The following is an 18,179-nucleotide window of genomic DNA, read 5'->3' as shown; positions in this document are numbered from 1 at the left end:
ACACCTTGAATTGGAGAATAGCAAAACCAACCATTAAAATAATTGCTCCTTGAATAGAATTTAGGCGCTATTTACAAAAATGAATGTTCATGCGTGATCAGCCATCCATAGAGGTGGATGATTTTCTTCAAAATGAAATAGGACCACTATGGAGGTACTCTCTTTCCAACAAAACAAGAATCATGAAAATCGGCTCACAAATACCGGAGTTATCGCGTAACATACATACAAAAAAACATACAGTCTAATTGAGAACCTCCTCCTTTTTTTGAAGTCGGTTAAAAATACTTTTAATTTCAAGACTTTTTTTATAATATCAAGTGACAGGACGGACGGACAAGTCGTGCGCCTTAAGGTAAACTACACGCCAGTTTATAACAATTGCATTTCCACTCAGAGCTTTAAATCGCAAAAATTTGAGGGGCACTGCCACTGCGCCCGTTACTCTGATGCATAAGTTGACAAGTCTCATGTGCCTGTAATTACACCGTGCCAGTAATGCTGACATTACTGCTTGGCGGCAGAAATAGGTAAGGTGGCAGTGTTTCCCTGGACGAACTCTTTCACAAGGAGATCCACTGCCACTAACATAATTAATTGACGTTGTTTTTATTGTCCATTATCACTTTGACCAACATTGGTTTATTGTAATCATCACTAATTTTATTCGATGTCAAGGCGAACAGATATAAATAACTGTGGGATTCTCATCCTTATGGATTTATTAAACTAGAAAAAGGTAAGCAAAAGTTAAATTGCATTACGATTTCACATTTCCATGGAATCGATTATACACGCAGAACTAATTTAACTTTACGATTGTATGACGTATCTGAGAATGTTCAGTTCTAGACGATTGTTAAGCATACGTGTTTTATATAGGGTGTATAAAAAATCCCAAATATTTCACGCGATGATTGTTCTCAGGATAGCAAGAAAGTTTTTATGATAACTAAGTTAAGAACATAACTAAGAACTAAGTCAACAACAAGCTCTTTGGGGGCTTTAAATTCATTCAAATTTATTTCAATTTAATAGTCAGTGTAGTATTGTTCTTCAATCTTGTCAAACTTTAGTGCCGATAAAATAATACCTTTATGTATAATGTTGTGCATACCTTTAATTTAAATGCATGCATAGTATTTTTATATATATAATGGTTTCTTTTGTAACGTACCTGTATGTATTTAGTTGGTAAGCCTTATTAAATAAATAAATAAATAAAAAAATAAATAAACATAATTACAAGAAATATATACCCATGTACAACTTTCTATTAACTTGTACATAAGTGTGTATCTCGTGAAACTACGCTCCTAACCTGGTTATCATAAAAACTTATTTGCTATCACGAGAACAATCATCGCGTCAAATATTGTACGGAATTATGTATGGATTAATTATGGTAGTAGTAGAGGCGAAGCTGCCAAGCGTTGAACACCGCCGTAAAGTTGCCTGCTTATCGGTATTCTACAGGATATATCACGGAGAGTGTGGGAGAGAATTACACGAATGAAATCTGCCTTGTCCTTTCCAACATCGGAAGACCAGACGTAGGCTAAGGTTCCACCCCACTATGTTGTGGATATTCCAAGGATTCGCACGAAGCGTTACGCTTCCACATTTATATGGCGAACGGCTTTGAAGTGGAATTCCCTGCCTGCAGACTTGTTCCCTGAACGTTATAATTTGGACCTTTTCAAGGCGAGAGTGAATAGGCATTATTTAGGTGTGCATGCTCTATTGTCGACTTCATCGTCACTTTCCATCAAGTGAGATGGTAATCAAATGCGCACTTATTTTTTAATAAAAAAAATTTTAAAATATTTGGGACTTTGTAAGTTAGTTGATTGTAAACTTTTTAAAGGGTTACATATGTTTGAATATGATAATGATGATAAAAGTTAAAATTCAAAATAAACACGTTTACATGGCCTCATAAATCAGTCAGTTAGTTATGCAATTTTAAATTACTTTTCTAATTTTTTTAAAGATTCTCATTTTTAATATCCCACATCACTTTTCTTGTCACTTGTCGTCGATTACACCTAAAATTAAAGATATTGAAAATGTATGTAAAAAAGGTTGTGGATTTTATACTCATTTAAAATAAACTACTCACCAGAGGAGGGTGCGTGCACAACAGTAGGGGGTTCCTGGAAGAGCGTAGACCGTTGTTCAGGCGAGAGGGAAGCCAGAGTCTCTAAGTTGTCTCGCAGAGAGTCGAAGAAGGTTCCCATGTCGTTAAGGACTCCTGAGTACAAGTTAATATAATACATTTATCTGTTCACCGTGTATTAATTAGACAGGATACAATATCTTAGCACCAATATCAATAGCCTAATAAAACACCATAGTATGTTGAATTTATGTTCATAAATTCATAAAGTATCAATGGTAATAACGCTAAAAATTACTACATTTATAATATGACATTAAAATTTTTATGTACAAAACATATTAAACATATTTAGTAGGCATAATTTTGTGGGAGACTGATATCTAAATGAAGCACAATGCCTGTGCTCTGGCTTAGTGTTTTATAAAAGGTTTTTACTGAGGTGAAAAAAAAAACAACAGAAACATAAAACAAACCGTTTTAATATTATTTGTCATATATAAATTGCTCTAACTAACATTCATTAACGTTTTTATCTATAGACGAAAATTCTCCAATAAAAAAATCATTCTAATATTATTGTTTAGTCTTTAATTTGATAATTGAGTCCAGTGAACTCTTCGTTGTTGTTGAGCGTCAAGTGTGGTCAAGTGAATCATTAATTTGGAAATTCATATTTACAGTATTCATAATGTAAAATAATTAGTATTTACACAATTAGTGTCTAATTTAATTTCAGATAATTTATTTTACTTTAAAAAAACATTAGAAAAAGCAAGAGTGCTGCTTTTTTAAAAAATGTTGAAAAAAAATTTTTTTTTTTTTTTCAGTTTACATCACTGGTCTGGCTACCTGGTTTTGCCACTTCTCAGAAATACAAGTTAAAATAAGTCATTACACACATTGACTTACATGATTACACAAGATAATTATAACACTAATGTCATCCTCGAACGACATAGTTGTCACAGTATTACAATATTTAATGACAGACGAGGACTTATGTACATATATGTATACTTATATATGAATTAAATGCTTTACGAAAATGTCTGCTAAAGAAATAAATTCGAAAAACAAATTCTTTTATATACATAATTTAAAAAAGAAATGAAGAAATTGTCGAAGATTTGGCTTGAGGGATTTATTCCGTTGCCATAAAACTAATATTAAAAAGTGTGATGAAAAACATTGTACGCCTTACGAGCATAACAGCAATTACAAACTTTCGGACCATTTAAGCATTTCAATCTGGGGGTCTACATATGTCTACCTGTTTCTACCGCCAAGCTGTAATGGTCACATTACTGTGTTCCGGTTGTGAAGGGTAAGGGTGCTGGTGAAATTACAGGCACATGAGACTTGTCAACTTATGTCTCAGGGTGACGGGCGCAGAGGCAGTGCCCCCAAGATCTTTGTAATTTAAAGCTCTTGGTGGCACTGCAACTGTTATGGGCATGCGTGTAGCTTACCACCAGGCTCACGACCTGTTCGTCCCGTCACTTACTATTATAAAAAAAAAAAAAAAAAAAAAAATGTCGGAGACGGAGACGGCAGAACGAGAGTCTCCCTGTTCGTAATTGTTTACATATCGCCCTTGTGACACAATGATTGTATAATTTCTAGGTATTATAATAAATTTTTTATTTTTTTCTTTAACAGCCGAAAGATTCTTGTAATGTAATTACAAAACACTGTGGGACTTGTACTGTTTTGTTTGACTCAAATGTTGCTTGTCTCAATCATGATTTATTGCTTTTTTAATGAGTTAATTTTATTGTTCATGTGACGAAAGGGCAACATTTAAAACCATACAGCCAACTATTGGTGTATTTTTCTTTTGTTAGTTTTAGATAAATAGACAAGACGTCTTGTAAATATGTAGTTTGGTATTTACGTCCTTTCTTCGCCCTTTGTTATTTTCGTTTATAGAACTGTCTTATCGAAACAAATTGCATATTTCAGACTTTTTATTGAAACAAAAAAAACAATGGTGCTATCAGTTGATTGGAACTTGTCCCGAGAACCTTTGTAAAACGATCATTTTATCTTTGAAGGTTTTCTAGTAAAAATGAAATCGCAGCATCGATGTCGTTGTTTACAACTTGGCTATGTTTTTTGTTGTAACTTTTTACGTTCAATCTTGTGATTGCTATGAATATTTGCGTCATTTATTCTGATTTGATGACCCTGCTTTGTTTTAGTATGTTTTGTATATGTATTTTATACAAATACCCGATTATGTAGGTATTAAAAAGAAGTATTTTGGTTGTATGGACACCAAAGTTATATTTTCTTGTACCACCTTGGCATGCCTTGGTATAATAATAAAGTCACGTGTACTCAAAGTATACTTAGTATAGGGTTCCGTAGTGGCCGATCGAAAGCTAGTGGTTCATAAATTGAAATGATAATAATCTGTTCTAAATAACTAATAATTTTATCAAATTAATTTTCATTGAAATTTGTACGAAACCACGATTTTGACTTTTGACTACGTAAATTTTTTATGTTAATCTTTTTGTTAATTGAGTTATAACTCATGAACTTGTAAAGCCTACGTAGCTGTGATAGTTATCCTTTAAATTTCGTTTTATATACTACTCTCGTGATTTTTTTCAGTTTCTAAATACAACCGTTTAGCTGGCAAGTTGGGGACACTAGACTCCAACCTAACTCAAAAAATTAGCACTTTAAAGTTTAATATTTCGCAAATTGATAAAAAAGGTGTCAACGAGCCCCATTATTTTTGAAAGATCTATCTTAAGACACCCCACATCATGGGATCAAATGGAAAAAATAAATAAACCCCACTTTACGTGTAGGGGAGGTAATCATAAAAATAATACAAACTGCATGAAACAAATTATGTATATGTGAAAATTGATGGATTTTTAGGATAGAGGCTTTAAAATTGTACGAACGAAATTGGTTAATAACTATTTTACGCCTGCGAGATAAAATTTCATTTATATCTAAACTTTAAAAAAATCCTCCTGTGAAAGAGTCCATCCAGGCTAGTACTGCCACCTTACTTATTACTTTACGCCAAGCAGGAATGTTAGCATTACTGCGTTGCAGTTTTGACGGGTAAGGGTGCTGAAGAAATTACAGGCACATGGGACTTGTCAACTTATATTTCAGGGCGACGGATGCAGTGGCAGTGCCCCTCAGATCTTTGCGATTTAAAGCTTTGAGTGGCACTGCAACTGTTATGAACAGGCGTGTAGCTTACCATCAGGCGCACGACTTGTTCGTACCATCGTTTGATATTATAATAAAAAAAAAGTGTAAAGTACCTAGTTCGTATTATTTTTAAGATATGAATAAAGAACTTTTGATGTATGATGAAAAACATTGTACGCCGTACAGGCGGATGCAATTACAAATGTTCGGGCTATTTAAGCATTTAAATCTACATACCGCCCTTGTGACACAATGATTGTAAATTAGTAGATTTCTACTTAGTCATTATAATTGTAAGTATTGTGTAAAATAAATAGCTTATTCTATAAGTGCAATGTAATACAAGAATCGCGTAGCAGCTGCAGGAATTCCTCAAACAGTGCTGAGTTAAATGGCTACTTTATGGCCGGAAATTAATATCTAACCAAGAACGTAAAGAAGAGACAATATTTATTGCTAATGGAATGCTCGATTTTCGTCTGCATATAATATGAACCTATTGCTTTAATAAGTACATATTTCAGCTATTTAATTTAGTCTCGAAGTCACGAGCAAAATGTTCAAACTTGGGGTATCAATTCATGCAAATTAACTTTAGTACATACTTAAAACTGTAGATGGCGACACTTGAATAAAAAAATATATAACGTATTGAATCTCGAAAGTTTGAGGTATACTTATTATGCTAAAAAAGAAGTATAAAATATGAAAAAATAATGCAAAACTATTTAAACAAGATTTTAGGAATTTTAAATATTTATTTGTGTACTTTTTGATTAATTAATTTTGTTACTATTAATTTATCTACCATCATTGATAAAAATAAGCACCCGAATAAGCAGTGTTACGCGTGTGATATTCTTTGTATGAGATTGGGTATCTGTATTAGTATAGTATTATATTTCTGCGTTGTAAGTAAAATTGTTTGTTATAGATCTTGCGTAATATTATTCCAGTTGCGCACACAACATGAAACGTTTATTATTAAAGCGGCCTCTAAGACATATGGCGAGTTTTAGCAGCGATGCAAACGGTGATCCAATAATTATCCGATATATTAATTTAAAAAAATAAATTAGTTGCTTTAATTTTTCACCAAAAGTGACAAATAGGGAGAAAGTAAACAGAAACGAAAAAATATCTTTAGGCAAACGATTTGGTTTGTGACTTTTTGAAATTGACATTATGACACGTTTGACACGTTTGACGTCTCTGTCCGACATTCGTCCGAAACAATTACTGTCAATAAGTATCATATTAATACTCGAGTATAATACTCGGCCTAATTAAAAGATAATGTGAAGTAATTTGTTTTTTTTTATTTGATCGAGTATTACTCATTTGTAATGTATTAAACAAAAAATGTCTCGGACGGATGTGGAACGGAGAACGAGAGAACAGTGCCTAATACAAACAAGTGACACGACATTGCTAGCGGTAGCATTCAGTTGTTCCGTTCAATAAATTATATAAATGTCAATGATAATTATCACTTTCAACCGTGGTTTTGAAAGAAAACCAATCGCCACCCAAATTTGAGTTTTTTTTTATATGCAATAGATATGTCAGCTAGACGCTTGCACACAGAGCATGCTAGGCTGTTATTCTCGGCGCTGCTTACCGACGCCGACATACGGCGTGACTGCCTTACCAAGCGCGGGCGCCGGCTGGCGACGCCGCCGCCCCGCGTTCAGTGCCGTCGCCACCGCTGACCGCTTCTCGCTTGCACTCCTAAGCAACAATATTTCAAATCAGAACTAGTTTCATAAGTTTCTCACAAGGTGGCGCTACGGCGAGAAATTCGTTTACACCCCATACAAAGATCTATAACAAGCACATAGAGAAATTTCTAAGAGCGGTAGCCTTGGTGAGGCAACAGACGCTGGTTCGAGTCCAGTTGTGTTTTTTCGATCTTTGTATCAATGTACATAAAAATCATGGTAATAAAACACCATGATATTAAAAAAAATTTCCTTGTGAAAGGGCTCGCCCAGGGAAGTACTGCCACCTTACCTATTTCTGCCACCAAACAGTAGTGTCAGCTGATTACTGTGTTCCGGTTTTGAAGGGTAAGGGTGCTGGTGAAATTGCAGGAAGATGGGTCCCGTGGATAATTATGTCTCAGGGTTACGGGCGCAGTTGCAGTGCCACTCGGATCTTTGCGATTTAAAGCTCTGAGTGGCACTGCAACTGTTATGGATAGGCCTGTAGCTTACGTACTATCAAGGACACGACTTGTTCGTCCCGTCACTTTATTATTATAATTTAACTACCTCCGCGCTCGAACGGTTACCACGCCACACTGCAACACAGAGGTCCCAGGTTCCATTCCCGGGCCGGGAGAAATATTTGTATTGCCTACATTTATTTCTCTCGGGAGTTCGAGTGTAATTTGTGGTTGTCTATGTGTGTGTCCATGGCACCCGCGATACAGGGTCTCCTTAGTGCGGGACTATGTTGAATGTGTGCGTTATTATTATTATAAAACGGTGTACTCCCGTTCTCCTCCTTCCGAAACAATTACTGTCAAATAATTAATGCTCGAACGAATTAAAAAACGTATGATGCGAATGAACCTTCATATTTGACATTATTTTTTGATATGGTCGATTTTTTTTTTTTTTACACGACAGGCAGATGACTCCACTCCACCTGATGTTAAATTGAAAGTGGAATCCAAACGTGAAGGTACCTACGCACCTATGAAGTGTTGATACAATCACTGCCTTAGCCACCCATCCTGACACCTACAAGACTGCCGTCCACTAACTACAGTGACAAACGGCCAAATATCCGTTTTAAATAGAAAAAATGGAGCACAAAATTTTCCTCTAAAAATTGTTAAAATTAGTTACCGTATTCGACTTATCGGAGCTTACCCTAACGGCGCATAGCTGAAATATCATGAAACAATTTCAACATTCTAAAACTGGGTTATGGTTTTTTTATATCTCAGAAAATATTTTGCCACTTAGTCGCGTTCATGTAGAGGACATCAGAAGATGCCTCTTCACGCCTCATTTGACGGACCCGATATCGTAAGAAGAAGGAAATACGTGCGCTGGAAGGGAATTCCATTTGTTAACTGTATTACTTATTTGACGGTAATTGTTTCGATGGTTATCGGACAGAGCACCGGAGTAAAACACTTTGGTTTGGGAATTGGGGTCTCACATACGCACAACCTCCTACTTCTGACGAATCGTAGCACTGCTTACTAGCTTTCTCCACGGTCGAAGATGTAGTAACGATCTAACCTGATGACGTCATCCGCATAATTCCGGTCATCCGGGTCTACTTCAATACGCGGTGGTCGGTCCCAGCGATGGTGAGGGCCCATGCCGATCCAGGGCTTTTCCATTAGCAGGCGGAGAAGGTCCAGGCTCTGCTGCGGACGAAACGCGCTGTTTTCGGCCTCGGAGGCTGCTGCGACTGAGAACAATAAATATAATCATCAGCTGGAAAGGGTGCACTGTCGAATAATTTCATCGCGCTCACGCCGCGCGGCTGCCGTGTTGCCACCGCGCAGAGACCGCGTGCGTCTAACTGTCATGGCAAAATACGCTCTATTTAACTTAACTTTTACGTTTTAACTTAAATGAGCATCCCGGGCGAGTCTGGCTTGACTTTGGTCTACGTGGCGACCGCGCGGTTGTATTATTCAATGGAATTTAAATGTTGTTGCCTAGTAAATAGAATTCAGATTCCCCATTAATGTACACGAAGGTGTGGTAACTGGGCGTAAACTTTCGTGTCGTGTAACTGGGCGCTGAAACTCTCGTATTTTATATTTATTATAAAATGAAAATGTTAAGTCTGCACTCGTCTACCGAGAAATACTAGGCGCCGGTAGTTTTTGTTTATTTATTTATTTATTAGCAACACAACATTAGTCTCATAATATATTTTTATCTTATTTGACTTGGGTGTTCTACATTGTAAACACAACAATTATAAAAGTTGACGCCAATGTCAAAACAAGAATCATAAACTAAATTAACATTTTTAACAAATTAACATACATAAATAAATTAAACTAGATAACAATAGAACAGGTACATGAGAAATACTATAGAAACTTAATTAATTAATTTTTTTAGTTAATTTTCTTTTGAAGTAATGGATATTATCACTGAATATATCTAAATCAGGACTGCTAACATTTTTGTAAAGGTAGGCGACGCCACCTTGAAGTTCACTATTCTGTTTGAAGGCCATTATAAAATAAATAATTAAATGGCATTTAAATATAGGAAATTATACAGTATATATGCTTGACATAGTTGAAAACAGACAATAGATCTTGTATCTTTAAACCTTCTATAGTCTGCCTTTTCTGAAGACGGAGTGAAATATTTTTTTTTTTATAAATTATTGCTGGCCATGGAAACAAAGTTCTTCAGCCGAAAACATAAACGTTTAATTATATTTCTGTAAATATGGCCACCACAAAGAGGATAGGCAATTTGAGGCGGCGTGCTTGGATTGACTCGGGATTCCTTAGAACGGGCCGATACGGGTATTTCAGTTCGAGATTCGTATAATTTCGCGTTTTAATCTTCGATTAAGGCACAATAGCACTATTCTATTCCACTTTAAACTAGATTTCACAAAGTAATTGAAAATCAATATAAAAACGACACTTTTCCCTCCAAAAGGCCCAGCGCGATTGCGGAGTGAAATAACATTTGTGGGGTTGCCAGTTTTCATAAAATTTTAAATAGTTGTGTAAGTAGTTGTTGTCGATATTTATCGATGGATTGTAAAAGAAAATAAAATTTTGCCAAAAATTACTGAATTGCGAATGTTACGACGTTCTAATGATTACTAATTGTGTTATTGCCTTCTTTATTCTTATTTTGACAGTTGGTCTACTAGTATCGAGATTATTTTTTATTAATATACCTACATTTTAACAAGACCAGCCGGATCGAGGTTGATTCAAGTGAAACAAGTGCGGCTATTTATTCCATAAGCATGACCAATATTCAGTTGATAGTCGATAGAATATTTATCGACTGCAATCACTAGCTGCTCGCAAGCGGGCAACACTTTTGCTCAATGACCTGTCATTTTACTCCGTCTTCATAAAAGACAGACTATAGTTAGAGGTAGAAAATTTAATCAAGGGACGCACCTTGGGGCTGCGTGCTGGAAGACTTGTCGGAAATAGCTGGCAGCCTTCTAAACACTGGAGGCTTCATAAATGGCCAACCGAAAGCTCCTTAGCGAGGCGGAATTCTTACTTTTTGATAATTTTTTTGGTAAGCAAGTCGGCAGCAATCACACCAATAAGAACAACGAGAAGTTTCGCGCAATCGTAAACGAAAGGCGTACAAATATTGCAAAGAACAGACCTATATTATACATACAAATTAAATTGAATACATAGAACAAAAAGTCGTGAAACTAACAGATCCTAGGGGAAATTAGAGAAAAGTGCCTCATTATTCTACCCTTTAGCGAAGTTAAATCAGCGTCACTTTGTCGTAAAAGGACGGGAAAAAACCGCTTGACATTCAACCCTTTTAACAAAAGCTTGAGTGTCTAGGTATACATAGGTTTTTGTAAAAGTTTTTTTGTAGATGAATAAAATATAGCAACTTGTGTCAAATCATTCATATTTAATTTATTTGTGGAAACTCAGGTTGACAGTAAGAATTAAAAGTAAATAAAACCGTCCTCAAATGTTTGTGTAATTACATATATTTGCTTAGTTTTATTGAAATCAGTTAACGGAAAAAGGGGGAAATCCAATAAACCAGATTCATCACCCAGTTTGCCACCCTTAGATTTGAAGATTTTGTTCAAATTTGAATAGCATCACTATTAAAGCTCTTGAAGCCTCTTTGAAACAAAAAAATAATTATCGAAATCGGTTCACAAGTGTAGAAGTCATCGCAAAACATACAAAAAGAAAACAGCGCATTGAGAATCTCCTCCTTTTTTAAAGCCGTTTAGTAAAAACAGGTAAAGCTCGGTCAAACATCAGACATACAAACATATTGAAAACATATTTCATTGTACAAAGTGCCACTCGATTGTCTCTACAAAGGAATGTAGAGGCGTAGACGATGATTATGATGTTTTTAAATTTCACATCGAATCTTCGCTTAGTTAATCTTTATGTACACTCGCTGTTCTGTGTAGTCTTTATAAAAAAGGAAAGAGAACAGAAATAGCACAATGATAGACCATCCATCTTGTAGACAGCACAGCAGCAGTACGACACGTGGAAAATAAAAGTTTAAAAAGTGTTTTTCACCTGTTGCGTAGTTCTCTACACGTGTTGCTACTTATTACGTGTCTGCGGAAAATATTCTATTGTGGAAAGGAATTTCTTTTAAATGCTAATAAATATTTAACGACTTTTTGATATTTATTTTATATTGTTTATACGTTTAACATTTTATTTCAATAAGCTGTAGTAGTCCATTCTTAAAATAAATATAATATTATAATTATTAACACAAAGATCGAACACTCAGAAAAAATTCCTTCGATCCGGCCGGATTCGAATCCATTGCACGAAATTTAAAATGGACAATATTTTTTTAATAATATCAAGTGACGGTAAGCTACACGCCTATCCATAACAGTTGCAGTGCCACTCAGAGCTTTAAATTGCAAAGATCTAAGGGGCACTGCCACTGCGCCTGTTACCCTGAGACATAAGTAGACAAATCCCATGTGCCTGTAATTTCACCAGCTCCCTTACGCTTCGAAACCGGAACACAGTAATGATGACATTACTGCTGGGCGGCAGAAATAGGTAAGGTGGCAGTACTAACCTGGACGAACTCTGGAACTGATAGTACGCATAAGTTGTATAATAACCTTTAGTATAAAGTTTTTGTTTCACAAGACTTTTAAACCTTGTAAATGACAAATTTTGAATATCAATAGGAATCTTATTATAGAAGCACATACATTGCCCCTTAAATGAATTTTAAACTTTGTGAAGACAACTGTCTAGAACAGCTAGTTCATTTTTATTCCTCGTATTAATGTTATGTCTGTCACTATTTTTCGTTATAAAAAAATATTTTTCTTAACATAAATAAAATTTTCATAAATGTACTGTGACGTTAGTGTAAGAATGTTAATTAATTTCTTTAAACTTATGTCTCTTAAGCACTCTGGGGCCAACATTGCACGCATGTTCTGCAGGACAAAGATGTCGGCGGCGTTGCCCCAAAGCAAACAATTACAATGTTTGTTAGTAAATAAATACATTCAGGATTCTTTTCTGTTCCAAGTCCTCTGCAGTAAGGATACTGTCTTCCTTCTAATGATACCTGACACGACTTTTTTGTTTCTTCCGTGTATTGAATAAACAAAAGGTACAATGGTCCGTCACATCGGCGATTAACATCAGCGAAATTATGGTCAAGCGTTGTCATTTTTATATTAAATATAAGCAAAACATTTGGTGTTTTTAAAAGAATTAAGTAGCCCTCAAATAAATCTTTTAAGAAGTCGTTAAACTTGCAAGGAAGCTTTCTCGGAAACCCCCAAGTGTTAATTGCTTTTTCTAATAAAATGAACATTGCAAAACGTAACTTTTAAGAGCTTTAACAACTCATTAACATTACCGACTGTGTTTTTGATCCTTCAAAGGTTAACAGCCTGAATTAACCGCTAACTAAAACGGTATTATGCAAAGGTAATTGCTCCTTTGTTGTAAAATATGTACTCGTATGATCGAATCCCTATAAAGGCTTGTGCCTATGAATTTCTAAGTTACGTAAATTTGTGAATATTTAGTGGTAATACGCTTAAGGTGAGGATACGGTAAGGAGGAGAAAAACATCGTGATAACATCTGCAGGTTGAAGACGGTTCACAGCCCTTTGGAAAGCGTATGGAAACTCTAGCGGCGGCCATACACTAAACTGCACAGGTGTATTCCAATACAACACACGTTCCGGTTTACTTGCGCAGGTACACTAAATTGCACAGGTGTGTTTCAACACACGTTCCGGTTTACTTACTCATGTACACAAAACTGCAAAGGTGTGTTCCAACACACATTCCGGTTCACTTGCGCAGGTACACTAAACTGCACAGATGTGTTCCAACACACGTTCCGGTTTACTTGCTCATGTACACTAGACTGCATAGATGTGTTCCAACACACGTTCCGTTTTACCTGCATAGGTAAATCGGACTAAAACGGAAAACGGACTTGACACCGGACACCGTGTCTTGTGTTGGATATACCAACTATATAACATTCAACAACATGAGCAGGAAACCTAATGACCTGCGGCGATTAGCTACCACTATATTGACGGTATGCTCACGTGCTCCCTGTGCGCTCGGATTTTTTTTTCATAATATCAAGTGACGGGACGAGCAAATCGTGCGCCGGATGGTAAGCTATACGAATGTCCCTAGCAGTTGCGTGCCACTCAGAGCTTCCAATCGCAAAGATCTGAGGGGCACTGCCACTGCGCCCGTCACCGTGAGACATAAGGAGCTCTACTGCTGCTCTTTACTAATAACATTGGGTACGTGAAGAACGTGAGAGCGTACGAGCGCTACCAACAGGGATCTGAAGCAGTTGCCGTGGCTGAAAACAATCAGGAGAATGCGTGTGTATGTACATCCAATACGAGACACAACGCACGCGTAAACCTTGAAAATCCCGCTGAACGCCCCACTAACACGTATTAAGTTAATGATATCCCGAAGCAATGTAGCGTAAACCTTCTCCTTGGAATGGAACGCATAATGGGTTGATTGTGACGAGGAATAGAGATATATGAATTGATAAAGGGATATATATACCTATGTCGGATTAAAAATTGACCACAAATTTAACGGGGGGCCCCATGTTGAACACGTTTGTAATAAGCTTAGGGTAATACTCGCCAAGTTATGTATCCTAAAATAAAAACTTATGTAATAAGACTGTTTTATATTTGGCATAAAAATACTTCTAGCTATAGACTAACACACAAAACAAATTTTGTACATGTATACATAAAAATTCAAGTTAGATTGCTGAAAACCTTAGATATTAAAGATACCTTAAATACCTTAGATATTAAATTTATTAAAGATAATTATGACCAACTGTTTCAGTATTGTAATGAATGTCTTAAATGAAGCTACACTTGCAATTGTAATAAATTTGTGAAAATATCAAGTCGCTAAAAATCAATAACACTGACTTCTTTGCGCACATTGTCAAATATTCCTTATTTACGAGATGTAATAATGATCATGGTAAAAGGTTGGATGTGTAACTTACCAAAAATCCTTGGAAGTGAATGAAATAATTGATACAAAATCCGTGCGAATCAAAAACATGTCTTAATAATTTCAGTACAAAGTACTAAAAAAACCGACCTCAAAAGTTTTATTGAAATCGGTTACCAGAAACTGTACAAACCCGAAATCATCCCCTATTTCGCCACTATAGAGACGGGACTTACCACAGGAGATAATAAAAATCGGAGCTCACTGCTAAAGTATATCGAGAGAAAAATCGCCTTCAATTGGAGCATAGCAAAATCAACCATTAAAATAATTGCTCCTTATAATAAAATTTAGGCGCTATTTATAAAAATGAGTCTTCATGCGTGAGCAGCCACCCTTAGAGGTGGAATATTTTCTTCAAATTTAAATGGGACCACTACTGAGGTATCCTCTTTCCAACAAAAAATAATCATTAAAATCGGTTCGTAAATTATCGTGTAACATCATAACATACATACAAAAAAAAACCATAAAGTCGAATTGAGAACCTCCTCCTTTTTTGACAACTGTTAAAAAGATTTCATATGAAAGATCGGTATGAGAGGTAAGATACCACAGACTAAACAAATACTAAAAGATACGCAACCAAACCATTAATTAATTTGACGTATAAACACAACATACGATAAAAGGGTACATAATCTTTAATTTTAAGATTTTGCCTACTTACCTGAATCATGTAACTAATTATTCATATTTGAAATACACAGTTTCAATTTGATATTTTTAAATTCGTTAATATAAATATAATATCAACACAAGGAACAAAAATAAACCGGTTATTCTTTACAGTCAGTCGTCTTCACGGAATTACAAATTAATTTAAAGGGCAATGTTCTTTAATAATATTACTGGAAAGAAAACTTTGTACAAAATATTGTTATTATACAGCTTCTGCGTTCTTGGATGACATAATTCTCTTTCAAGTTTTTTTGACGTTTTTAAATAAATATTGTAAATGATAAACGTGTCCGAGTGTCTATTAACTTTCTTACTCCTTCTCAGGGGAGTCTGAGTTATCTTTTTGCTTACCTATAAAACAATATTATAACGTTGTAACATATAATAAAAGCAAGTAGGGCAACTTCCGCCTTTCCTGCGCGTAAATGCCTACATGGCCTACACTTCGCTCGGAGCGAATAGGGTTGTCACATTATTATTATTTTAGTTGTTCCTGTGTTATTGTAAACATCACAGTATTCTTGTGTTATAATGAAATAATATTTGTTAATGTTAATGCTGTACGTAACTATGTACTTATTGATATTTTTATACCAGCATCTAGATTATGGAGTATGATTATCCTCAGACCAGTCCGTTTGCACGGACTTCATCCAGTTCTCCATAAGGCTTAGTGCCTTAGGTGAGCCGTTTCGGGTGCGTGTACAACACCTTCCCTATTTTCCAGATAGGTGCCGGAGCTGTAAGCACGCTCACTTCCGTCACGCTCTGCTCAACTAACGGTAACCACTGCTGAGCCGTCAACTCCAAGTCGACTACCAAATCTCCTCATTGGTGGCGAAGCTGCAAGACACGCTCACTTCCCGACGTAACAACGTAATAAAACCATAAACGCATCAATAAACGTCTGCTATTTGATGTGGTTTTTTAAACATCGAGCGAATATTCCAATTCTATGATAAATAACGCGTTTGACAACCCGTGCCAAATAATGCAAATGCACTGCGAGAATATGCGAATGTGTGCGTATACAAGACGCGCAGTGGGCGTGCGTCCATGCAAGTCGCGGTGCTACCAACGTTTGTACGGAGTTACCATACTTGATCTTATTACACTATGGTTGCAATAATTACATATGGCAATAACGGCTGTTTGTCAATAACGAATTATATCTAGTGTTATGGGACTTTTCAATAACTGTCATTGTAAACTGTTTTCAGATAACCTGTAATTCGGCTGTTTTATAGTTTTGCCTACAACATGACAATGACAGTGAATGAATATGGTGTACGAGTAGTGTTGCCAGATGGGTTTCATTTCTTTGATTTTTCGTAATTTTTTATCTTCTCGCGTAGTAAGCATAGAGCTAGTAGCAGTAGAGCTCCTTGTGAAAGAGTTCGTTCATGGAAGTACTGCCACCTTACCTATTTCTGCCGCCAAGTGTAATGTCAGCATTACTGAGTTCCGGTTTTGAAGGGTAAGGGTGCTGGTTAAATTACAGGCGCATGGGACTTGTCATTTTATAACTCAGGGTGAAGGGCGTAGTACCCTTCAGATCTTTGCGACTTAAAGCTCTTGAGTGGCACTGCAATTGTTATGGACAGGCCTGTAACTTACCATCAATCAGACGCACGACTTGTTCGTCCCGTCATTTGATATTATAAAAAAAATGCACCTTGTGTTTGGGCTCGTATGATTCGTTTTGACGAGACTGCTATCAATAATCAATATTTTGAATCAAATTAATTATAAACCACCTACAGAGGAGTGGATAAATTTAAATATCTAGGATGCACAGTGACCGGTACCAACCAGTGGCAAAAAGAATTGACATCTGTATCCAAAACGCACTGAGGTGCACAGTAGCCCTTCACCAAATCCTGGTGTCCAAGCTAATTAGTAGGAGAACTAAGATTCGGGTCTATAAGACAGTCATTGGACCAATGTTGATGTATGGATGCGAAGCCTTTACGCTGACGTTGAAGGAGGAGAGCAAGCTCATAGTGGCGGAGAGGATAATCTTTAGGAAGATTCTGGGACCAACTAGGGAAGAAGATGGAACCTGGCGAATGAGGAAAAATCTGGAGATCGAGGATTTGATAAAGGAGCCTAACATCACGGGAGAGACAAAATTAGCCCCACTTCGCTGGCTTGGCCACGTCGAGAGGATGGGTGAGGATCGTGCAATCAACAGAGCATATCTGGCGCAACCGTCTGGCAGAAGACCGGTTGAACATCCTAGATACTGCTGGATCGACCAAGTCCACAAAGACCTGTGTGAGCTTCGAATAGCCGATTGGCAACAATATCGAGTATATAACCAGAAATAGAGACGAAATATCATTTAATTTGTTTGAAAACTATTCTGCCATATCATTACTGTGACAACTGTGCTCCGATTGGCTAGCCCGAGTTCGAAATAATTGACGGGTGTCGTCAACTGTTTCACTTCAAATCGACCAGTTAACTTGAGCTTTGCTATAATGGACGAAAATTGCAAAATTACATATTATATCCACACCACCGAATAGAACAGCACGGCATTGTTAGAGATATTATCTTTATTACAATAAATACAGAATATTTTTTGGAATATACGGAGACGTACACACAGGTCAGTAGTTGGCCTGTCTATATTTCAGTGCAAACGAAAGTTGATATTTATAAGAGCTGTATCGCTAATGTGTTACCAGGAATATATGGCCCTTATTTCCTCTCTATTTCTGGTTATATAGTCGATGGGCAACAAGCAGCACAGAAGAGAGAAGAGTGGCACATCTCAGTATCGGTGGCCAAGATCCACTTCGGGTCGCTGAGCCAGCGAAGTAAGTAAGTAATGTAGACTAGGCTGTACTCTATGAGTAGAATTGCTGGCTGAACCATAGGTAATGATTATAGTTTGTATTTAGAATGCTTTCGAAGAAATG

The 18,179-nt window shown here is 36.4% G+C and overlaps 1 protein-coding gene across 1 annotated transcript in view; it reads right to left on the bottom strand.

The window, feature by feature from the left end:
- Window positions 1–2,028: 2,028 nt before the first annotated feature.
- The window catches only part of LOC113238339, a 59,368-nt gene continuing 43,217 nt past the window's right edge, over window positions 2,029–18,179 (bottom strand). The window contains exons 2-5 of the mRNA XM_026475180.1: window positions 8,563–8,737; window positions 6,927–7,036; window positions 2,123–2,254; window positions 2,029–2,048 (exon numbers count right to left, since the gene is read on the bottom strand). Of these exons, the coding sequence (XP_026330965.1) occupies window positions 2,029–2,048; window positions 2,123–2,254; window positions 6,927–7,036; window positions 8,563–8,737 (437 nt within the window). The remainder of the gene's footprint in view (window positions 2,049–2,122; window positions 2,255–6,926; window positions 7,037–8,562; window positions 8,738–18,179) is intronic.

The sequence above is a fragment of the Hyposmocoma kahamanoa genome, unplaced genomic scaffold (assembly GCF_003589595.1).
Source record: "Hyposmocoma kahamanoa isolate Upper Pololo Valley unplaced genomic scaffold, ASM358959v1 95, whole genome shotgun sequence".
In the NCBI taxonomy this organism is placed as follows: Eukaryota; Metazoa; Arthropoda; class Insecta; order Lepidoptera; family Cosmopterigidae; genus Hyposmocoma; species Hyposmocoma kahamanoa.
Note: the sequence above shows the minus strand (reverse complement) of the source record. Positions and strands in the feature narration are given on the sequence as shown.